This window comes from Acanthochromis polyacanthus, chromosome 6, assembly GCF_021347895.1.
Source record: "Acanthochromis polyacanthus isolate Apoly-LR-REF ecotype Palm Island chromosome 6, KAUST_Apoly_ChrSc, whole genome shotgun sequence".
Lineage (NCBI taxonomy): Eukaryota > Metazoa > Chordata > Actinopteri > Pomacentridae > Acanthochromis > Acanthochromis polyacanthus.
The window spans coordinates 31,948,732-31,971,099 of record NC_067118.1 but is presented as its reverse complement, the minus strand read 5'-3'; the positions used below and the strand labels follow the sequence as shown (position 1 = coordinate 31,971,099).

At 38.8% G+C, this 22,368-nt stretch overlaps 2 protein-coding genes across 2 annotated transcripts in view; one reads left to right on the top strand and one right to left on the bottom strand.

The window, feature by feature from the left end:
- The window catches only part of LOC110956441 (membrane-associated guanylate kinase, WW and PDZ domain-containing protein 1-like), a 102,061-nt gene extending 95,231 nt beyond the window's left edge, over nucleotides 1-6,830 (top strand). The window contains 5 exon segments of the mRNA XM_051950056.1: nucleotides 291-378; nucleotides 497-557; nucleotides 1,684-1,827; nucleotides 1,942-2,080; nucleotides 3,595-6,830. Coding sequence (XP_051806016.1) covers nucleotides 291-378; nucleotides 497-557; nucleotides 1,684-1,827; nucleotides 1,942-2,080; nucleotides 3,595-4,703 — 1,541 coding nt within the window. The 3' untranslated portion in view covers nucleotides 4,704-6,830.
- A 2,943-nt stretch (nucleotides 6,831-9,773) lies between these two features.
- LOC110956443 (rhodopsin) lies at nucleotides 9,774-11,272 on the bottom strand. Its single transcript, XM_022201932.2, has one exon. The coding sequence runs from the start codon at nucleotides 11,180-11,182 to the stop codon at nucleotides 10,124-10,126; it is 1,059 nt and encodes a 352-aa protein (XP_022057624.1). The 5' UTR covers nucleotides 11,183-11,272; the 3' UTR covers nucleotides 9,774-10,123.
- Nucleotides 11,273-22,368: the final 11,096 nt, after the last annotated feature.

Below are 22,368 nucleotides of genomic sequence, written 5' to 3'. Positions count from 1 at the left end.
ATGAAACAACAGGATGTACGTCATGAGCTTGTTTTATTTTTTCTTCGCTGCTCTTTTTCTTTCGTGCAGCAGGGCCAGAGTTGTCCATGAGCAAATGGCACATGACAACATCACAGGCAGTTAGCATCAGGTTGAATAGAACTGCCAGTGGGCGGTTCAGGGAACTCCTCTAGACAGTAACATTTTGTTCTCCAGAGTGTCTTTGAAAAACAAAGCTACAGGCGAATGCATTTAATGAAAGCAGTCGCTTTGCATGTTTTTTCATCTCATTTTTCGTTGTCTCTTGTCAGAATCTTCCAATGCTTCTCTGCTGACCAACGCTGAGAAGATAGCTACCATCACCACCACACACACACCTCAACAGTCCACAGAGACCCGGTAAGCAATGCTGTGTCATTTATGCAAAAATGCAACAGACTTTCTACAATGTATTTGTTAATTTTCACGCTATGCATTCAAATTTGTATTCTTATGAGTTTCTTTTTCTTTTTTAAAGGAATAATTCAAAGTCAAAAGGAGCTCCTCCTCCTCCCCCAACACAAACTCATACCACACAGGTAAGAATAGATATTTTCACTCTACACTACATTACTTTTCTCTGGAGCCAGGTGTGTGATTTAATCACTGGTTTATGGGACACCAGTCGTATTAATAGCATGTGCTATAGCAATGAACAGAGGACAGCTATTGATCATGAGCCTATAAGAAGTGTTTTTGTCCAAGCTGCCATGTCTGACGTTTTCCAACTGAAAAATAGAAAGTATTTCTACTCACAGCACCACGGAGCTCTTCTTCTATGTGTAGACTCTGTTTGTTTGTCCTGTTCAAATGCATGAGACATTACTCAATGCAACCAATAGTATCATACAGTTTCACTGATCAACAGGTGTCCACAACACATCAAGACATCATGCAGTACACCAGCAAAAGCAAGGAAAGAATGCAACCTGCTAAACTATAAAGTGATCAGAAAATCTGCACTGCACAAGTTTGTTAGACCTCAAGTTTTAATGTCATTTTTAGAATAACAAAGTACTAAGTTATCAGAGTTCTGTGTTAAACAAAAAAAATTAAATTGTTTACTTGTTCTTGGGATTTAAAATGCATCTTTGTTTTTTTCATTCTATATTTGTCTACCACATAAACCTTAAATATCCCACATCGAATCACCATATTCCCCACTTTTTGACTTTATTTTGAAATATTTTGTTCTTTGGGTTTTCAGATGCACTCAGTGCTTATTAGCAGGTGTATTTACACCCCTCACTTTAACAGAAATCTTTCTTTTTTATCTTAAATTTAAATTTCAAAAGCACCTGTGAAATCTGATATTCCATTGAGTGAAAGCTGCGGTTTGATCAGAGAAATAAAGCTTTGGACCTGCACCAGACAAAATCATTTAGAGGGAAAACACTTTTGATGAGTATGCTAAGTTTTGGATCCAGCCCTTGGATTGCCCTTGCTTAGAGATCTGTACCCCACTCACAAGCACATGCGGCATTAATTATTCATGCATTCCATGGTATTGTACTGCCACTGACATTTTGTGAGTTTTTGTGGGACATGGCTTGATTAGTCCTGAAGTTTGAACTCACCTTTCGACTCCCCTGTGCACTATGGATTAGTCACTCGTCTCTGTTGACTCTGTGACTTTCCCTTTATCTCTCCTTTTCTGCCTCTCAGGATGCCGAGTTCTACTCTGTGGATCTGGAGCGGGACAGTAAAGGTTTTGGTTTCAGCTTGAGAGGAGGACGGGAGTACAACATGGACCTATATGTGTTGAGACTAGCTGAGGACGGGGCTGCTGTCAGAAACGGCAAAATGAGGGTATGAAACTAGAAGTTTTTTTTCCTTATTATTCTCTTCCATATATTTTGGCACACTACTGATGAAATTCTATCAAACGGCAGCCGTCTCAGTAACATATTAACCCTGTTTTAGGTGGGAGATGAGATCCTGGAGATTAATGGTGAGAGCACAAAGAACATGAAGCATTCACGTGCCATTGAACTGATCAAGAACGGTGGTCGGAGGGCACGGCTCGTACTCAAACGAGGAGATGGATCCGTACCTGAATATGGTAGGTAAACATGTTGCAGTGTTGTAGTCTTACTTCTCTAAATAGTATCAGCATTTAATGTCATTATTGTGCCTTAGTCTAGAATCCAGTTTCTTTCTTCTTCAGTGTTTTACAATATATGATAAAGATGTAACAGAATGACACTTTCTGACCCATTAATATGAAACAGACTGTCAGGGTTTCAGCACAAGATTGAACTGTCAGATACTACTAAACAATGAAGGAATGCTTACCACAGAAGCTTGTTAAGTGATTTATACTCTTGGATCCGTAGCGCAGATACTCTTCTGCTGAAATAACAGTCCCTCCAAAGAGCTGTTTACTCTGCTGATGGATTATTCCTCGTACAGCTTCTCAGAATTATTACTGGTTTATCTGGAGTTTGATTTTCTGACACATTCTCCTCTCTGATTGTTTTTAGAAAGTGTAATATTTTCTTGCCTTTCACAACAAAGCCCTTCTTCTCTCTATTAAGATGCACTGTGAAACAGCTTCTTGTCTGTTTTATTTGTTTTCTCCTCTCTACTCCTTCTTTCTTTCTCTCTGATCGTCTCTTGTTGCTGGGCTCTTCCTCCTCTCTCCAGCGATGATGGCTCCTCATCTCGCTGTTGGTACAATGAGGAATGACAAGATGGGAGAGCCCTGTTTCTACCTAATGGGCCAAAATCAGACAACGGTTTGTAGCCAAAAGTCTGTCCCAGTCCGCTCCCCCTGTCATCTTCTTCCTTTCAGTTTTGTCCACCCTTTTCTTCCAGCTCATCCCTCCCCCTGCATCCCACTTTGTGTGCGTTTGTGTGCGTTTGTGTGCGGATGTGTTGATGTTGTGCACATGCTTTTTGTCTCGTCATGCCTGAATGAATTCTTTGACTTCTGTGAATCTGCACATGTACGATCCTCCCCCTCTGCCAGCCTCAGACCTGATATTTTTTTAATGGGACTAATTTATTGCCACTACTCATCACACGCTGCTGCCATAGCAACCTGTCTGTAATTTGGCAGACCTTCAGCCAACCACGCTGTGTTTTATTTTTTTACTTTGGTTTGTTCTTCCAATTGGTTGACGTTGAGTTGTTCACCATTTCGTTTTGAATGATTTCCTAGGTGCCTGCTGTGTCATTGATAACCCTTTGCCCTACACTTGCTGATGTGTTGCACCTGCTGTTGTCGCTGACATCACCTTGTGTTTCAACCCGCAGCCCTATAGAGAACACATATTGAAGTGATTTATTCCTTCAATGCATTTTATGTGTCTAGATGTAAAACACAATGTTACACATCAACTTAGACCACCCTGTCGTTACTGGGAAAAAAATATACAGGAAGTGCACATGTATGCATGATTTCCATAAATCTCTGCATTGACTTTATGTCACGTCAATGCACCAGCTCACATGAACCAACAAGGAAAGTCATGTCTGCTGAACATGATACATGTCACGTGTTTTTGGGGTGATTTGTTCCTCTTGTAGATATTTCTCGCCAACACCTTTCTCCTCCTTTTTCCTCTCCTGCAGACGGCAGCAGTGACGGGTACCCTCCCACACCCGGGGCACAAAACACTCCGGAAGTGAGAACGCTGCCACCCAACAGCCGATATCACACCTCATTGGAGTCCAGTTATCCACCAGACCTTCACAAACCATCACGCCAGGAGGAGGCTGCGCGTGGCCGAGTCATGGACAGGAACAGGGACAGGGCTGGGTCAGATCAGATGGACTACCAAGGCCGGCAATTTAACCCCCATCATCATCACACCTGGAATAACAATCACAGTCAAAGTACCCCCAGACAGCAGTCTCCAGACAACAGTAACAGCAGTAGCAATGGCAACAAGAAGAGCCGAGGCCGCAAAGTCAAGAAGTCTGAGTCGGAGAGCGGCATCTCTAAACTCCTAAAGACTCTGAGGAAAGACAACTCGGGGAAAAAGGCTGCAGCTGCCGAGAAACTGAGGGGGCAAGAGCTCTCCAGCAGTAGTTCAACTTTGGACGGGAGGTTTCGTCTACAGCGCCGTGGCTCCCTTGACCGCTCACCAACCCAGAAGCGTGCCTCGTCCCCTGATCGCCGGCGGGCCAAATCGATGGACCGCAGGGCAGAGCGAGCGTATCGGGACCGTACACCTGAGAAGGAGTACGATGATGGAGGGTTCCTCGCAGTCACCCCTGAACGGAAGTACTACGAGCGGAGGCTCCTCAAGGACTCACAGATGGCTGGGCGAGTCAGGGAGGCTTCAACTCCCGAGCGCAGCAACAACAACAACGGAGATTCTTTGTCTCTTTCCAGGGGCCGCACACATGATAGAGCCATGAAGAACGGCAACCTTCTGAGAGACTCTTCCTCCGAGAGGAGGGAGGAGAGGTATCGGATGAGCGGGACAACAGAGAGACGATACAGAGCGGAGCGGGACTCTTCCCCTGATAGCAACTATAGCCGCGACGAGCTGAACTATGCAGCAGCGCCAAGACTGAAGGACTACTACAGCATGATGAAGAACAACGCTGCACACAACAATGCTGCCTACAACAACATAGGCAATAACAATAACGCAGTGGGTCGCAGCCCAAACCAGCTCCCTGAGCCCAAGAGAAGGCTGTACAAAGAAAGCCCCAAAGACCTCAGCATCTAGAGCAGAGCAGAGATCCCCCTCGCCACTCTCTCCTCTATCTGCGCAAACCATGTACCATACACTGGAATTGGACTTCTGAGGATACTAACTCCTGTGCTTTATTTGGTCGAATGGTTCATTGATTAATTTGGTTGACTTAACTACTTGTGATCCCATCCAGAGATTCATAAAACAGCAGGAGTACAATCCCTCAGTTCATACTGGTTGTTTTGTCATTGTTATAGTTATTTTGAACATAACAGAGGTTGTTGTACTATAGTAAAGGTATTGTATGTGCCTGCATATGAAATCAGTGATATTGCTTTTTGTAGGCATTGCTGACAATAAATATTTGTTCCCTCAGAGGTATGAAACATGCTTCCAGTTGTGGTAACCACTAAGCTTGTTTTCAACTTGTTTTTCGATGTCTTTCTCATTCCTGAAATTGCTTTACGGAGCAAACTATAGCACAAGACACTGATGGTTCACGAGAACTGTGAAAATCCCGTTGGATTTAAGGCAGAAATCTAAATTTAAGATCTGATGGTAAAACTAGAGTGATAATTATAAAAAATAATATATGACCTTTTTGTTTTTGCTCACTATTTATTTTTAATTTGTCACATATCTTGAGCAAGCTTCATTAAATCCGTAAGGGCCAAGGTAGACGTGTAAATTGTATGTGGGAACGCATGCTGTACCCCTTCTTGTGTTGCATCGTTGAAATGTGTGGCAGCTCACTCTCCCTTTACCTAAGTACACCCACACACACTTCAAAAATGAAGAAATCAGATAAGCGATGTGATAATTGGCAACAATATTGTCCACCTGGAGTAGAATTCAAAAACAATCCTCAGCGTGTACTGATGCAACGGAGAAGGAGCTTGGCTTTTTCTCAGTTACAGTCAAATAAAAGGTTTCCTGTTGTGGGAGGATGACTTATCCAAATTTGTTGTTCATCAAAATTTCAGTATAGTACTTCAGATGAGTGTGCATCGCGCCATAATACCAGCTGAAGCTGCCGTGAAGTATGATTTTTTTTTTTCAGATATGCCAAAAAAGCGAATAAATGTGTAAAATATCCCTGTGCAAGATGCATGTGTAAATGAAAATGTAGTGTAACCACTTTATCTGATAGGTCTGAGTGAGAATAATCAATAAGGAACATGCACTGTAATCCCACGGTAATTGTTAGCCCTGTCCTCATGTTTATTATGCCCACATTTGTGCACCGACTGCCTCCTGGGTCCCGACACAGAGAGCTGCTGTGGTGTGTTGTGCTGGTAACATACGGAGAGTCCTGGTGCAGGAGACGACTAATCTGCCATGCTGAGCCATGCTGTCACGCCACTGGAGTCTGACTGCTGCTTTTTAATGTGTTTTTGTGTGTATTCTCTGTTTTATGTTTCATTTAAGAACTAAAAATATATTGGCTTAAACACAACAAATGCATTGTTTGATCACTGTTGTCACCATGGTACTGTATTTAACAAAAAAAAGGAGAAAAAAAAAGAATCACATTTAAGAAGTTAACCTGTTGGCCATCACCTGTAAAGAAATTTTTCCAATGTAACTACTAGGAACCTGTCGAGGAATAAAATGTTGCCTTTTTCTTGTACAAAAGAGAAATTTATGAAAAACCTCAGCAGTGAGGAATGTGATATTGTGTTTATATCTCTTAAATGGACCTGATGATTTATGGGAAATATGTTGATTTACTCTGGATCAGGTATGTAAAGACATTTTAAAATGAAAGACTGTATTTGGTCAATCAGAAACTGTTTAATGGTTTGAATCTCTCTCGATGGTTAGCCTGCCTTTGTATTATAAAGCACTTGTATGCAGTCTGTGTTCTTCAAGCATTATTTCTTGCAATGTGCTCCAGACATAATGCTGTCTCTGTGTTGATAAAAGCAGTACATGTATATGGGCCAATCTTTTTTATATAACTATGCATATATAAATACTACATTGTTCATAGCTTTATTTGACCCATGAAGCTATACATAACATTAGTCAAAGTACAAGTAGATGTGGACTTATCCAGCTTCTTTCCTTGAGATGGATTACAATGTATATGTAGCTATCAAAAGAAGTCTGTGAATGCTATTTTTATTATCAAATAAAGTTTTCCATACAAATTCAAAAGGATTTCATATTTCTACATGTCTCGGGAGAGCCTTTTGAGCTTGTTTACTCTTTGAATAAATCACGCGTTTTTTTTTTGAATATGCACAATTAGAGAATTGAGAGTGGAAGAAAATTTACACATGATTAAAATACACAAAGGAAACATGGCAATAGAAGATTAGAAAGAAAAGAGACAAGTAGGTTTTCAGCTGCATTGCCTCTCTTGTCGACACAGAAAGTCACTGTATTTGTACAACATATAATAATGAGGTACTGTAGAAAAACACTACTGCCTCATTCCATTCACACCCTCCTGTCGTCCCGTTTTAAAGTTTGAAAATGTGTGTGTGTGTGTGGGGGGGGATTTTCACTGTGAAACTTCTGATGTCCACATTTTCAACAACTTTGGGAAATCTTTGAACATTTTTTGGTAAAAAAAAGAAATGTTACAAATGAAAATTAAGAACATTCACAAAAAAATCTACCAGATTTTGGTTGATTTTTTTTGTGAATGTTCTTAAAGAAAAGATTGGAAGTTTTATTGACATATATGTGATCATTTTAGATATTTTTAGGATTTTTTTTTTTTTTGGAAGATTTTTAGTTATTTTTTGAAAATATTTACAAGAATTTTCTTGCCAAATTTGGAGGTTTTTTTTTTTTCAAATAATAATTTTAAGGAATTATTGGAGTTTTCTTCCTGAAAGTTTTCAAATTTTCAGAAATTTGGAGAATTTTTTTTTGCTGAATTTTTGGATTTTTTTCAGACAAGGAAACAATACTTTTTGGTGCCTGTAAATGAGGACAACAGGAGGGTTAATACTGTCAGTGTTTTACCACCAGCATTCTTTGTTTTCTTAAATAGTAAAATATAACAACTCTGCAGTAAAAGTTGACATATCAGTGGACACTGCATAGATTTGGGATTAATTTTATTCCATTGAACCATTCACTACTATGTTGTCTATCAAATATTTTCAAATGCCGTAAGTGTTCTCTCACTGATGAAACCCCTACAAATGCACCTCTGTTCATCAAAATTAAATATGTAGCACTATTTTTCTCTGAAAAATAATCCTTAAAAGCCCTAAAAATGGCTTGGATGAGACTTCACACCTTTGTCTTCATTGGTATGTGCAGATAAAGTCTCCCCACCTGTTTCTCCTGCTCACTTTTGCTCTGGTTTAAAATGCTGTATAACTACTCTATGCCTCACAGTGGTAGGTTACCATATTAGAGTAATTCATCCATACATGTTTGAAGCAGATACAAAGCCCTGCCCTGCATGCTGACAGCATCGTTTCTTTAGATTTGTTGTTTGAGACTCTGGATGTCTAAATCCATGCATTTAAGGCTGTCGTCTGTAGGCTGTTCAATTTGTTCATGATGTAAGATAAGAGGAGCCTTTATTAATCCCATAGTGCTGAAATGTGCAGTGCTGCAGCAGCAAAGGGGCCGATAATGCACAGGATTGTTCATTATGTAGGAATACATGGATACTACACAGAATGATACTATAAAGACTTTTCCATAAGCAGAAAAGAATGAATATTGCACACATCCCTATATAAGTAGAAAAAACTTTTTAAATGTATAAAAATAATTATAGTGCACATGTTAAAAATACTTCATATGAAGATGTTGAAAAAAATAATTCAAAGGTGTCCGATTCAAATTTTAGAGCATTATTATTTAGTGCTAAATTAAAGCAAAGAGTGACCGATTTTTTTTCTTCACACCTGGAGCTTGACTTCAGACTGCATTTACTCCACTAAAGTTCCAGTGGTATTATGGTTGGTGAAGGTCATTATTTGTTTGTTTTGGTTTTTATCAGTCAGTCATATTTCACAATTATCAAGAACTGAGGATAAGGACTCACACTCATGTCGTTTATCATACTGGTGCAACTCATTGTAGTGAGTTACTACAAACTTGAATAGATCCCAAATGTATCTATAAGCTTTGACGAATAAACCCATCAGGAGCTGCAGTATTTGTCCTCTGTTAGTGCTGCTGTTGCACTATAGAGTGGTACAATGCAGAGAAAAAAGAAACTTTGATCTACAAAGTAAGAATTTGTTTAAAATCTACTTAGGAATGTGCATTCATTATTTCTCCTCCATAATCTTCAAGCAACTGATCTGGTTTATGGTAAGATTTTAATTGAAGTCCCCTATTTAGAATTAGGCAAACATTATTAATCACTACCAAATATTAATGCAGTTGTAAAGCTTTGTAGTGTTTTCATTTTGAAGTGTTTATTAATGTTCAGTCTTTTTCAGTAAAGAAAACTTCTCCTTTGAAGACATATTTGACATTATTACAGCTGTATTTTACTATACTGTTATTCATTTATATACCACTAAATGATCAACAAGTATGTTAAACACTTGCTTACTACTAATGTTGCAGTTCAGCATTTTATAAACCATTGTTAAATATTTGCGTACTGCTTATTAATGCCAAATAGGCTACAGTGTTGTTGATTCCTTCCCTTGACAATAGTTTATTTTAAGGTCTAAATCCGTAACCTTTCTCTTGGTAATACAGATTTGTGTTATCCTATAAATCTTTGTTAACCTATGATTAATGTGATTAATATTCGTCATCAGATAAACTTGGCTGTTGTGTCATGTGTATGTTCATCCCTGAATAATAATATCATAATCCGTTTGCTAGGCCAAGTTCTAAGTCCAAGGTGACCTGTGACTGAAATGAGATTACAGTAACAATGCAGACGTTTCCCCAAAAGATGTTAAACGCCCTCCTCTAAATATTTAAACCATAAAGTTCTACATTAGAACAGCAGTAACCACTGAAATAATATCTCTAAAGTAGGTACTGACTCAAGACATAAATGCATTCTGAATAAGTCATTCACATTTATTCATTTGATTAAATATACTACAGTCATATGAACTTTGCCACTCAAATTTTTAATTAAAACATGAACAGGATGAGTCATTTGCGAAGTGCGTTTTATTTTACGTTGCCTTGATTACATGCCTCTACATTCAAAAATAAGCCAGTATCATATAGGATCCAACTGTAAAAGATTAACATTTTTTTCCCCTTTCTTCTCAGGAAAAAACAAAATCTCATAGATTGTTAAGTTGGATGTTCTGTACATACAGGAACAACTCTGTAATGGGCTGACCTTTCCTGCAACTGTCTTTAGGTTGAACCAACTCGTTTGTAAAAATACAAAAAGGACGTTATTTGTGTAGACATTAGCCTTCAGTCGTTTCCCTGGGGGAGCAGAAGTCTTCTTCTTGAATTGTGGATATTGGAGCCTTTGCTTGTTACCCCTTTTATGCAGGAGACACAGAGCTGGAGGAGGCAGAGGAGGCCTCGGTCTTGGTAGAGGATGCTCCCTCCTCTTCTTCGAAGGGATTCTTCCCGCAGCACAAGGTGGTGATCATGCAGTTGCGGAACTGCTTGTTCATGCAGATGTAGATCATTGGGTTGTAGATGGCTGAACTCTTGGCAAAGAAGGCGGGGATTGTCATGAAGACTGGTCCAAATTCAGAGCCCTGATGTGTGAAGATCCACCAGGCCACACCGGCATAGGGCAGCCAACATACCAGGAAAGCGATGACCATGATAACGACCATGCGGGTGACTTCCCTCTCAGCCCTCTGGGTGGTCTCAGACTCCTGCTGGGCAGCAGCAGCCTCCTTGACAGCACAGAGCAGACGGCCGTAGCAGAAAAACACAACGGTCAGTGGGATGCAGAAGTGGCAGATGAACATGTAGATGACAAAGCTCTCATTGTTGAAACCCTCTGCACGTGTGTAGTAATCAACTCCACATGAGCACTGCATGCCCTCAGGGATGTAACGAGACCAGCCGACAAGAGGGGGAACAGCGCAGGCATTGGCCATTGTCCAGGTGAAGGCCAAACCCATAAGAGCGTGATTCTCCCCGAAGCGGAAGTTGCTGATGGGCTTGCAGACAACAACCCACCTTTCAATAGCCAGAACAACCAGTGACCAGAGGGCAATCTCACCACCGAGGGTAGCAAAGTATCCTTCCAGATTGCAGCCGAGGCGTCCGAGGACAAAGTAGCCGTGCATAGAGGTGTACATCGTTGTGGTGAATCCTCCAAACACCATGAAGAGGTTAGCCACCGCAAGGTTCAGCAGGATGTAGTTTAGAGGGGTTCGCAGCTTCTTGTGTTCGAGGGTGACGTAGAGGGTGAGGAAGTTGATTGGGAAGCCGGCAATGATGAGGAAGAACATGTAGGCACCCAGAGCAGCATAAGCAGCTGGGTTGACAAGGTAGTACTGAGGGTATTCATAAGGACTCCGGACAATGCCGGTGGTGTTCACCATAGGGACATAATAAAAGGGTCCCTCTGTGCCATTCATGGTTGCGGATTGCGGTTGCGATCAGCCCTTCGTTGATGTTTCTTCTGGCTGTTTAGGAGAGTGCTGGAGAGGGACCTTGCTACAAATGGACCCAGGTGGCCACAGTCTGGCTTTTAAAAGGCACACCTTGGATTATCACTTTCCAAATCCGTCAGCACAAATTGATTTAGGCCACGGTTAATATCTAATCCAGCCACCACTGCAAACATATCTGACCACTCATCAAGATATTAAGGTTACACCTGGTCATGCCTATCATGGCAGTTATCAGTGACTGCTTATTTTAAAACCCAATGGCAAAACATCCTGAGAAAGATGAGAAAGATTACTTTGAAAGTTATCTCCGAGGATGACTTTTTCTGTTCACAGTTCAGATGTTTTCTCCAGGTAGTTCCACCTTCTTGAGCCAAAACATACGTGTTTGAGAGGATTGCAACTGCTAATTTGCTCACCTACAATTTTAGTTTCATTCCCAGTCTGCTTCATTCTCCTGTTCAAGGAACCTTTGACTTTTACTGGGACACCTCCAGAGCTCTGACATAAAGTGCAACTTTATCCTAAAAAACATAACCTAAAGTAATCTGTTTCATTCTAATAATTTTTTAAAATAATAATAATTATCTGCAAAGAACTGGTAATTTTATATGTACCACTTTAGTGAGCCTTCTCCCTGCCGCATTGGTAAAGAAGCCATGTCCTGGTGAGGAGTTGAGGACAGCTGCCGAAGAAAACAAGCCTTTAAAATGTCCTCAAATACATCCCTATCTTACATATTACCATGTGGTAAGTAGTGATTTTTTTCTATTATTCTGAATGTAAAGCAGAGGCTGTGGTGTTGCTGAGTGGTGGCCCATCTTAGCTGTTCGTAAAGAGCTCAGCACTTTCCTAATGGGTGTTGTATTAAAGAGATTTGGGGCTTATGGATGTGTTCTCTCACAAGCCTGTAATGGATTTAATGTCGCGGAGGGTCATTCTCACTCAGTAGGATTCTGCAGTCCTCGGATGTGATACCTTATTTTACTTTCATGTTCTTTTCTTATTCTAAATGTTGCACATGAATGAGCAGGAGAGTAGAACTGAATGAACTTGGACGAACCTTGAATTATCTACAGAGTGTGTATGTTTGCAGCCTGGCCTGTTAAGTGTCAATAATTAGTATGATTCAATCAATAAGCTGCAATCTCTCTATATGTTTCAATAATAGCTTTATATCAAATAGTAATTTTAATCAACAGAACAATGTAGCAGGTGTAATGAACGTACAGAGAATTATTGCTTGACTTTGTAGCTCTTCTATTGAATTTTATGGTGAGTTTGAGGTCACTGTCCAGCCTTTAACTTTACTATTCTGGTTCATTCTCAACAGCCTCATAGCATCATCTTCAGTGTCAGAAGGGCAAACATGAATTTCGTTTTACAGCACAGAAGAAATTTGGCAGACTTTTCTGGATTTTTTTCCTCCACGCTGGAAGCAGCAACAGTTTTTAGAGTGTGAAACAGTCCCTGCTAGGTGTTTGGTGTTGCATCATCGCTACTTCGGTTTAAATTTTAGTGTGACACTAATGTTCTGCTTTTCTGTGATGTTTCATGCTGTTTTCTTTCTCAGGTGGGGAGCAGTGATTGTGGGCAGCCACGTAAAGGAAATAGAGAACTATAGAAATATACAACAAGCTAAATTTTTCACTTTAGACTGTGAAATTTGGCTTTTTGTTCAACCATATTGATCCATTTTTTCATAATGTACATGATCATGGCCTTGGATTTCATGTAAGGATGCATCTAGAGCTGAGACAGATGATCAACTGCTATTTTGACAATCATTTAATTGGCAATTTTTTCAAATAAAATCACTAAAAAGAGATTAATTCCTACCTCAGTAACATGAAGATTTTCTGCCATTGTAATATAAACTAAGCCTGTTTTCAGGACATTTGAAGACGTCATCACAGAGATTGGGAAGCTCTCATGGGCATTTCTTACTTTGACATTTTTAAACTGAAACTAAAATCCAATAACAATAAAAAAAAAAGATAAAAGAAACTGGCAACCTTTAAATCTGGAACCATAAAATGCTAGGTTTTTTTTTTCTCGAAATACCATCCACCGTTCTTTATTTCATATTTTCATTTAAACCCATTTTGCAAAACTGAGTAAATGATACACTGATAAAACACTGATTCGGTGGACTTGCTCTTTCAGAATGCAAACACTGAACCCCAGATTCACCTGTTGTGGGATAAAAAACACCCACTTATCACTTTTATACCTGACTAACCTCTCACGTTTATCTTGTGTCATCTCCTCTTGTTGCATTGCAAAGTTGCACCAAAGAGGGTCAGGACATTACGGACTAATCTAGTATTTCTGCTGTGGTGTGGGAGTGAGGTAAAGTGGACAAATGGTATTGTGGCAATTTTAAGTGTTTAAGGGGCTTGAGGAAATTTTTGCTTTCTTAGCAAACTATGCTCTCTGGTGGAGAGTAACAGAAATTCAACATCATAGCATTTTTTTTTATTGTTTATTTTATACGAACAAAAACACATCTCAGAAACTTTTGAATCTAGTGACTCAAGTTTTAACACAGAGTTGCAATGACTACATGGTGGATCACATGAAGCAAAAATACAAACTGTGGCTCCATCTTATATAAAGGCAAAAAGTAAATGTGGAATTATCGGCATTTATTTAGGGATCTGTCTTAAACACACAATTACATTTATAGGCAATCTGTTTTAAATTATAAGATAAACAATAATTTATTGTGACAAAAGCTAACTGGAGTCAGAAGTTGGCAAACTTGGACTTAATAAAATGAGACCGGCAGTGTGGGTTACAGCTATTTTCACTTAAGAAAAACAATCAGTTTCGTGGACAATAAGGAGCTGTTGACCATGAGCTGATCCCAGGAGCAGGGTTGGATGTAGCTCAGCTCGCTTTGGCCTGCTTGGACAGTGGTGGATGTTTCTGTCTTTGCTGGACTGTGGATGAGGTAAGTCCTATTTTATACAAATCTCCAGGCTTCTTCTGTTGTCTTACTTCAGTTCTCTCCTACTCTCCTCTTCGGCCCTCCTTCATTTCTCCCAAACACACCCTTACATCTCAGAAATAACTTTTTATTTTATTTTTTTTAAAGCCCGTTCAGCTCCTCTGAAAACATTCCCTCATAACGCAAAATCTCAATTAGCATTTCTCGATCAGAGATTACCTTACGGCTATTTCTTACGCAGTTAATTAAGGAGCATTTCCTTTTTCCTATCAGGATGTTGAATTTAAATCTGGCTTCTGTTGATTTCTTGGACGTTTGTATGTGAGATACGTGTGTTTGGTGCTATTATGAATTACAAAAGAACTCAGAGTGTTTAAATGTTCATCCGTCAAACACATGATCTATAAATGGACACCAAAAACATCTGCTTGAAGTTTGTTAAAGAGCACTATGACACCCTAAAACACCATGAAAAAATACTTTATGGAATAATAAAAGTAATATTGAATTGTTTGGCAAGAACACTCAACACTAATTTGGCTTGAACATGGCATGAAACCGTGATCCCAATGGTGATGTATAGTGACAAATGAATCATAATTCAACACCGTTCGCTGCATTTGGACAGTCATCAAAAAGAAAAGAAATTCCCAAGTTTATTAATGTATCTTACAGGATAATGTTAGGATGACTGTTTTGCTGAAGTTGAGTAGGAATTGGGTGATGGTGTTGCAGGAGAATGAGAATAAACATCTCATAAATCCATCACAGAAAGTCTTCAAACAATAAAGTAAAGCCTTTAGTGTGTCCCAGTCACAGTGCAGACCTTAACCCAACAAAACTGCTGTGAAATGACTGTCAGAGTACTGAATGATGCGGTTTTGCGATGAGAACTGGTCCGCAGCATCGCCCAAGTCTGATCCATAGCTGCTAGAAACACTTTATTTACATTGTTGGTGTGAAATGAGGATTCAGGGTGGTGTTAAATCCAAGGGATCCTTTGCTATTTCCATAATCACATTCAATAAAGATGTGATAGATTATAGTTTTTTGTGTATTATAATCTGAGGTAGCATTGTGTTTGTCGATACTGGTGACTTAGATGACAATCAATTCCATTTTATGACACCTAATTCAGAAATCTATCAAGGTTATGTTACTGTCCTGATGAGCAGCCCTTTTCTAGTCCTGAACAAATTATAGACATCTAGGCTCTGACCCGGTCACTCCACAACATTCACCTTGTTGTCTTCAAGCCATTTTTGTGTAGCTTTGACTGTACTTTAGTTCAAAAAGTCATTGTCTTGCTGGAAAACAGTAAATCCCCAAAGTTACAGACAGTTCTGTTACAAACTGCATCAGATTGTCCTCCAGGATTTGCCAATACTTTGTTTTTAACTCTCTACCTTTACTAACCTTCAAAGACCTGCTGCCGAGGAACGTCCCCAAACCATGATGCTGCCACCACCGTGCTTCACAGTGGGGATGCTGTGCAGCGTTTGGTGTCCAATTCAATTCAATTCAATTCAATTCAATTTTATTTATATAGCGTCAATTACAGTCAAATCGTCTCAAGACGCTTTACAGAACCCATATGCCTGACCCCCAGAGCAAGCCCAAAGGCGACAGTGGCAAGGAAAAACACCCTTTTAACAGGGAAGAAACCTCGAGCAGAACCCGGCTCAAATAGGGGGGACCCATCTGCCTGCTGGCCGGGCGGGTTGAGAAGGACAGAAGAGGGCAAGGGGGAGGGATGGGAGAAGAGGGAGGGGTGAGAAAGCAAGGAAAACACAACACACATTTGGATACATGCATGACAGGATATGTGACACAGACAAAGTATAAGCTAACATTGAAAACTGACTCATAGTTTACTCTTATGATGTACGGCTCTGACATTAAACATACTCCTTATATAGCTAGCAGTAAAATTCAAACAGTATGTAAGTTAGCATAACAGTATATTGAAGGCGATGCAGAGTTGACTCGTGGAAAAAGGGAATTGGAAGCAGAGGGCTGGTGGAAGGTCAGTAGCAGCATCCCACAGTGGACATGGTGGAGACGGGACCAGCTGGTGGAACATCGACCGCAGATCTGAAGCATCCAGCTCTGGGACCAGGGACACTCGGAGAAATAGCACAGGGGGAAACAGAGTGAATGTACTGCAATAACGGTATACATATTAAATGTAAAGGTAGATAGAGAAGGGCTCAGTGCGTCAAGAAAAGTCCCCCAGCAGCCTAGGCCTATAGCAGCATGACTAGGGGCAGAACGAAGGGACGTCCAAGAGGGGGTCAGCTGTACAATGAAGACACAAGCCGAACCTCTGTGGGTCACCCAGTCAGCCCCAACTATAAGATTTGTCAAAAAGGAACGCTTTAAGCCTGGTCTTAAAAATAGAGAGGGTGTCTGCCTCCCGAACCCAAACTGGGAGCAGGTTCCACAGGAGAGGCGCCTGATAACTGAAGGCTCTGCCTCCCATTCTACTTTTAGAAATTCTAGGAACAACAAGTAAGCCTGCAGTTTGAGAGCGAAGAGTTCTACTAGGATAATAAGGTACTATCAGATCTTTAAGATATGATGGAGATTGGTTATTAAGAGCTTTATATGTCAGAAGAAGGATTTTAAATTCTATTCTGGATTTAACAGGAAGCCAGTGAAGAGAAGCAAGTATAGGGGAAATATGATCTCTTTTGCTAACTCCTGTCAGTACTCTCGCAGCAGCGTTTTGGATCAACTGTAGATGTTTGAGAGAGCTATTTGGACAACCCGATAATAAGGAATTGCAATAGTCAAGCCTGGAAGTAACAAAAGCATGAACTAATTTTTCTGCATCACTCTGAGACAGAATGTTCCTGATTTTTACAATATTACGCAGGTGAAAAAAGGAAGTCCTACAGACTTGCTTTATGTGTGAGTTAAAGGACATGTCCTGGTCAAAAATAACTCCAAGATTCCTCACAGTAGTACTGGAGGCCAATGTGATGCCATCCAGAGTAACTATTTGCTTTGAAAGCGAGTTTCTAAGATGTTTGGGGCCAAATACAATGACTTCAGTTTTGTCTGAATTTAGCAGTAGGAAGTTAAAAGTCATCCAGGTTTTAATGTCCTTAAGACAATCTTGCAGTCTAGCTAACTGATCAGTTTCATCTGGCTTCATAGATAAATACAATTGTGTGTCATCTGCATAACAATGGAAGTTAATACAATGCTTCCTAATAATATTGCCTAAAGGAAGCATGTATAATGTGAAAAGTATCGGTCCTAAGACAGAACCCTGAGGAACTCCGTGATTAACTTTAGTCTGCTCAGAAGAGTTATTGTTGACATGCACAAACTGGAACCTATCTGATAAGTAGGATTTAAACCAATCCAGTGCTGTCCCTTTAATGCCAATTGAATATTCTAGACGCTGTAATAAAATGTTGTGGTCGATTGTGTCAAACGCTGCACTAAGATCTAACAAAACAAGTATAGAGACTAGTCCATTATCTGATGCTATGAGAAGGTCATTAGTAACTTTCACTAGAGCTGTTTCTGTGCTATGATGCACTCTGAAGCCTGACTGAAACATTTCAAACAAATTATTCCTTTGTAAGTGTTCACATAATTGATTTGCAACTGTTCTTTCCAGAATTTTAGAGAGAAATGGTAGGTTGGATATCGGTCTATAGTTAGCTAACACATCTGGATCTAAAGTGGGCTTTTTAAGCAAAGGTTTGATGACAGCAACCTTAAAAGCCTGTGGTACATAGCCTGTTACTAGAGAGAGATTAATCAGATCTAACATTGAAGAATTAATTAAAGGTAAAATCTCCTTGAAGAGTCTAGTTGGGATAGGATCTAAAAGACATGTTGATGGTTTGGATGTAGAAACTGTTGAAATTAGTTCAGAGAGACATATAGGAGTGAAGAATTCTAAAGATTCATCAGGTCTAACAGCCAATTCAAAAGCATCTGTGACATTTGTAGGAAGGGCCAGATTAATTTTAACCACCGAACATAGTGTCCCTAAACTGACAGCTATAAAGTTCACTTTTGGTCTCATCAGACCAAAGAACGTTCTGCCAGTTGAGTCTTACATGTCCTCTGGCAAACTATAGTTGAGATTAAATATGAGCTTTTTTCAGCAGCGGCTCTTTGTCATTCTTCCATGAAGCTTTGACTGGTGAGGAACCCATGAAACCATTGTTGTACGAGCGGTCTCTCCCATCTCAGCTGCTGAAACATTTAACTCTTATAGAGGAGTCATAGGTTTCTTGGTGGCCTCCCTCCCTAAACTTTTCTTTCAATGATGATCAGCTCTAGACAGATTTGACATTTTCTTCCATTTCCTAATGATGGATTTAATTTAAGGCCAGTGGATATTTAGTGACTTGGAATTTTCTTTTATCTAGGAAGTGATTTATCCTTCTCAAAAGCTTTTTCATTGAGTTGCTTGGAGCGCAGTTATTGCCATTACTGATTCACCAGTGACAGAACTCTCCAGATACAGACGTCTTTATACTACTCTGTACTATAGTGCAAACCCTGGAGACACATTTACTGCTCTGCATGATTTCCATTTCAGTAACTGTGGGACTTCTCACACAGAGTCATTTTAAAGAAAGAGGTAAATACCTATGCAATCACTTATTTTACATATTCTGTTGTTTATCATTTACATTTCTTTATAGAAATATGTTTTCACTTTGACCAGAGAAAGGCTTTCTTTTAGTAAATTCTTGTCAAAAAAAACTAATAAATCGACCATGATTTAGTGCAAGGAAATGAGAAAACTGAATATTTTTGACAGGCACTGAGATTTGAACGAACCACATGAATTTTGGGATATTTTAATCAGTGTTTTTCACAATTTCTTAATGTTTTTTATTGACTCAGCAATTGTGCAATTAATTTAAAGAATAAGATAATCAATAAAAAGAATTACAGAAATAGTCCAACATTATATGTGTGAAATTCTAAGACAATCTTTAATAAAACTTAAATTAACATTAGATCATGGAGGTATGATGACTAACAACAGTTATTTTTACATCTTTTTTAGTTCAGTCTAAGTGTGTAAATTAATGAAAGCACGCCTAAACATACTGTTGTGTGATACCGATGTATAAAGGTACATTTAAGAAATCAAAAAAAAAATTAAAGAAATATTACCCAAAGTCAAAACAGACCAGAGCCATTTGGACAGTCTTGGTAGCTCCAGTGTGTACCTGTCATTCATGCACAGCTACAAAGGATTTACAGATTCTGCAGGAGATCAGGACAGTCCTTTCACTGAGCTGCTAAATCTCTCCACTTTAACATCTGTAGGTGTTTTGCTGCCCTCTTCAGGAAGCCAAACAAGGTACACATTGATTCGTAATGCCCCTCGCTTGATTTTTCAAGATAAATCTAAAATATCCAAATTCTATCCACTTCTTCTTCATCATCTTTGGTTTGTTTATACTATGATCAACTTTCCAACTATTTCCAGGTTTTAATCTTATCATAATTCTGATGTGACAACCTTTATTCCTTCTTTCAATAGAGAAACAAACGGTGATAGAAAGTCACATTTACTGTAATCTTGTATTACTTCTGCTCTATGCTTTAATAGTCTCCAGTTTAAAGGGAAAAACTACTAGTATCCAGTAGCTATAGTCACTAGTTATGTTTAATATTCAGGTTTTACACTGAAAAGAAAACATGACATGCATTTAAAGCCAGTTAGACTGTGAGCCCTTACAAGAATAATGTCCTATTAGGAGTCCTTGTCACATTTCAAATGTTTACATGTCATTTTTTGTTCCCTATTGAATCGAATTTAATTATTAATGTTTCAGATAAAGCAATATTACATTAATATCACTAAAATGCATGAATATAGTATTTGGAGGGAACCCAGAACAACTGGACTAAATATTTAAAAGGTAAAGGTCCATTAGAACCAATGACAGTTTTATGTAACACATAAGAATAAATTAATTATATGGACCATTTTTCATCAGAATGAATATTTCTGCTTTTATTATATTACATTATAATATAAACCTTTGCTTGAGTAATGCTTTAAATGTCAGACTTTTATTTGTAATTTAGGATTTTGCATTGTTGCAGTGGTACTTTTGCTTACGTGAAGGATCAGACTACTCCTTTTGTCTTTCTGCTGAATTATTTTTCACATTTTATTGCTGGGAGAGATTTTTTAAGGAATTAAATTAACCTGTAAAATCACTGTAATCTAAAGATGAAACTTTCTTGCTGCAAAGCATTGCAGAATTGTTTAAGAACTGTGGTCTTGTTCATAGTTGTGACCAAAATAATAGATGAACTGTTGGATTTCTACTGAACTCGCTTTCAAAAATGGACATTATTTTGGTATCTCCATTGAGTTCTTACACAATAGATGCTTTGGACATGGAGTGCTGTGATGAATAATACACTAAGAGTCAGCCTCCTTGTGAATACTGTATGACTTTCTCTCCAAACAGAAATGCATGTAAACACAGGAGATGCACTGTTCCTTCTTTGAGTTGTGCTTATTTGTAAAAGAGAGAAACATTTTTTTTCTAGGAATCTAACCACATCTGAACTTATCGGCTTCAGGCCTGAGGAGCACTCTGGCGACTTTTCCTCAAACGTCAGTGATCTTACCAGGCCGTATAGGCTATACTAACATTTTCTTTTCAACAGAGTCTGCATGTCATTGCACGGAAGGAAAAGCACAGACAAGACAGCAACATATTGACGTAGGATGCTGTTACGTATAGAACAGGCAGCGTTCCAGTCCAGGAAGTGATGCTGGTGAAGCTGAGACCTTCAGTCTCCCTGTCGCTGTGGTGGGAATGAAGCCATGAGGAACATTAAAGAAAAAAAATGTAAGTCTGAATGACAGAATGCTGTCTTTTAAACAGATTCATGAAAGGAGCAATTCTACCTATCCCATGTCTCTTAGCATCCAGTGTTTCTGCGGTGAGATTTTTCAAACCTTGCTGCATTTATCAGCAACAGCAATGAGTCTCATTTGACAGCAACATTTATAGTACAGTGTAAAAATAAATAAATACACATAAAACATGTGCAAATTACAAAAAACAAAAACCTTATAGTTAAAGTTATTTTTTTAAACAAATCGACATATTTCCAGACATTTTCATCACGTGTTCTTGAGAAACTCTGTTGTTTTAAAGATTTTCCTGAATTTTTACAATCAAGCACCTTCAACAAATTAATTTGCAGTTTTATTTTACAGATTTCGCCTAAATTATTACAATAGAACATCCTCCATATCTGTTTCAAATAGTCTTATTTTAGAAGACAGACTGCACATCATTACTGACTTTTCTTAGATTTATTCAAATGAAAATTCACAAGATCGTCTAACTATTTCCAAGAGGAACTGAAAAAATCCGAATGGTCTTTGTGGGCTGCAACAGTAAGTGGAGATGTGGACAATTTTTTTAAAAAGTACCAAAAAAATGAGGCACATTCACCAGCCAAAAACTCTTGTAGTGAGACTGCAAGGATTTGTGGGGACTATAGAGAATGCATCATGCCTAAAAAAATCCAACCTGGAGAGCAGTGCATCTTTATAATATTAAAAATTGCTAATTTTATATAGACTATATGCATACTTTTATAGTCTATTCTTAAAATTTTGGATTTAAGGATTAAAGCATAAGCTCTGCAATCTCGTTATACATTGTATTGTATAATGTCAACAAATAATATTCTATTATATTCTTAAAAAATAGAATCTAGAAGTATGCATATAGTGTGTATAAAATTAATACATTTCAAGATTTTGAAAATGATGAGGAAAAACTGTTCAATAGATAGTGGGAGTATCTACCTTTATATAAGAAGCTACGTATTTAATAAGGTGTGCTTCAGTGCTTATGCAATGACACAATGATTGTTATTGCTTCAGTTTATTCTTCTTATGGATTATTTCGGCCTGATTTTTAACTTGTCCCGCAGCTTTGAGAAGCCGAATACAAATTATATGGCAAAATGTACAGCTCAATCAGAAATGGCGTGCTATTTCTTCTGGTGGTGATTAGGGATGTACAATACTATCAGCCCACAGATATTATCTGCTCAGTATTGGAACAAACATGTAACATCGTTCAGCATCGTTGTCAGGGTTTTTTTTTGGGTGTCATGAAAACCAATAAAATAATGCATGGATTTCACAGGCATTTACTCATAGAAGGAA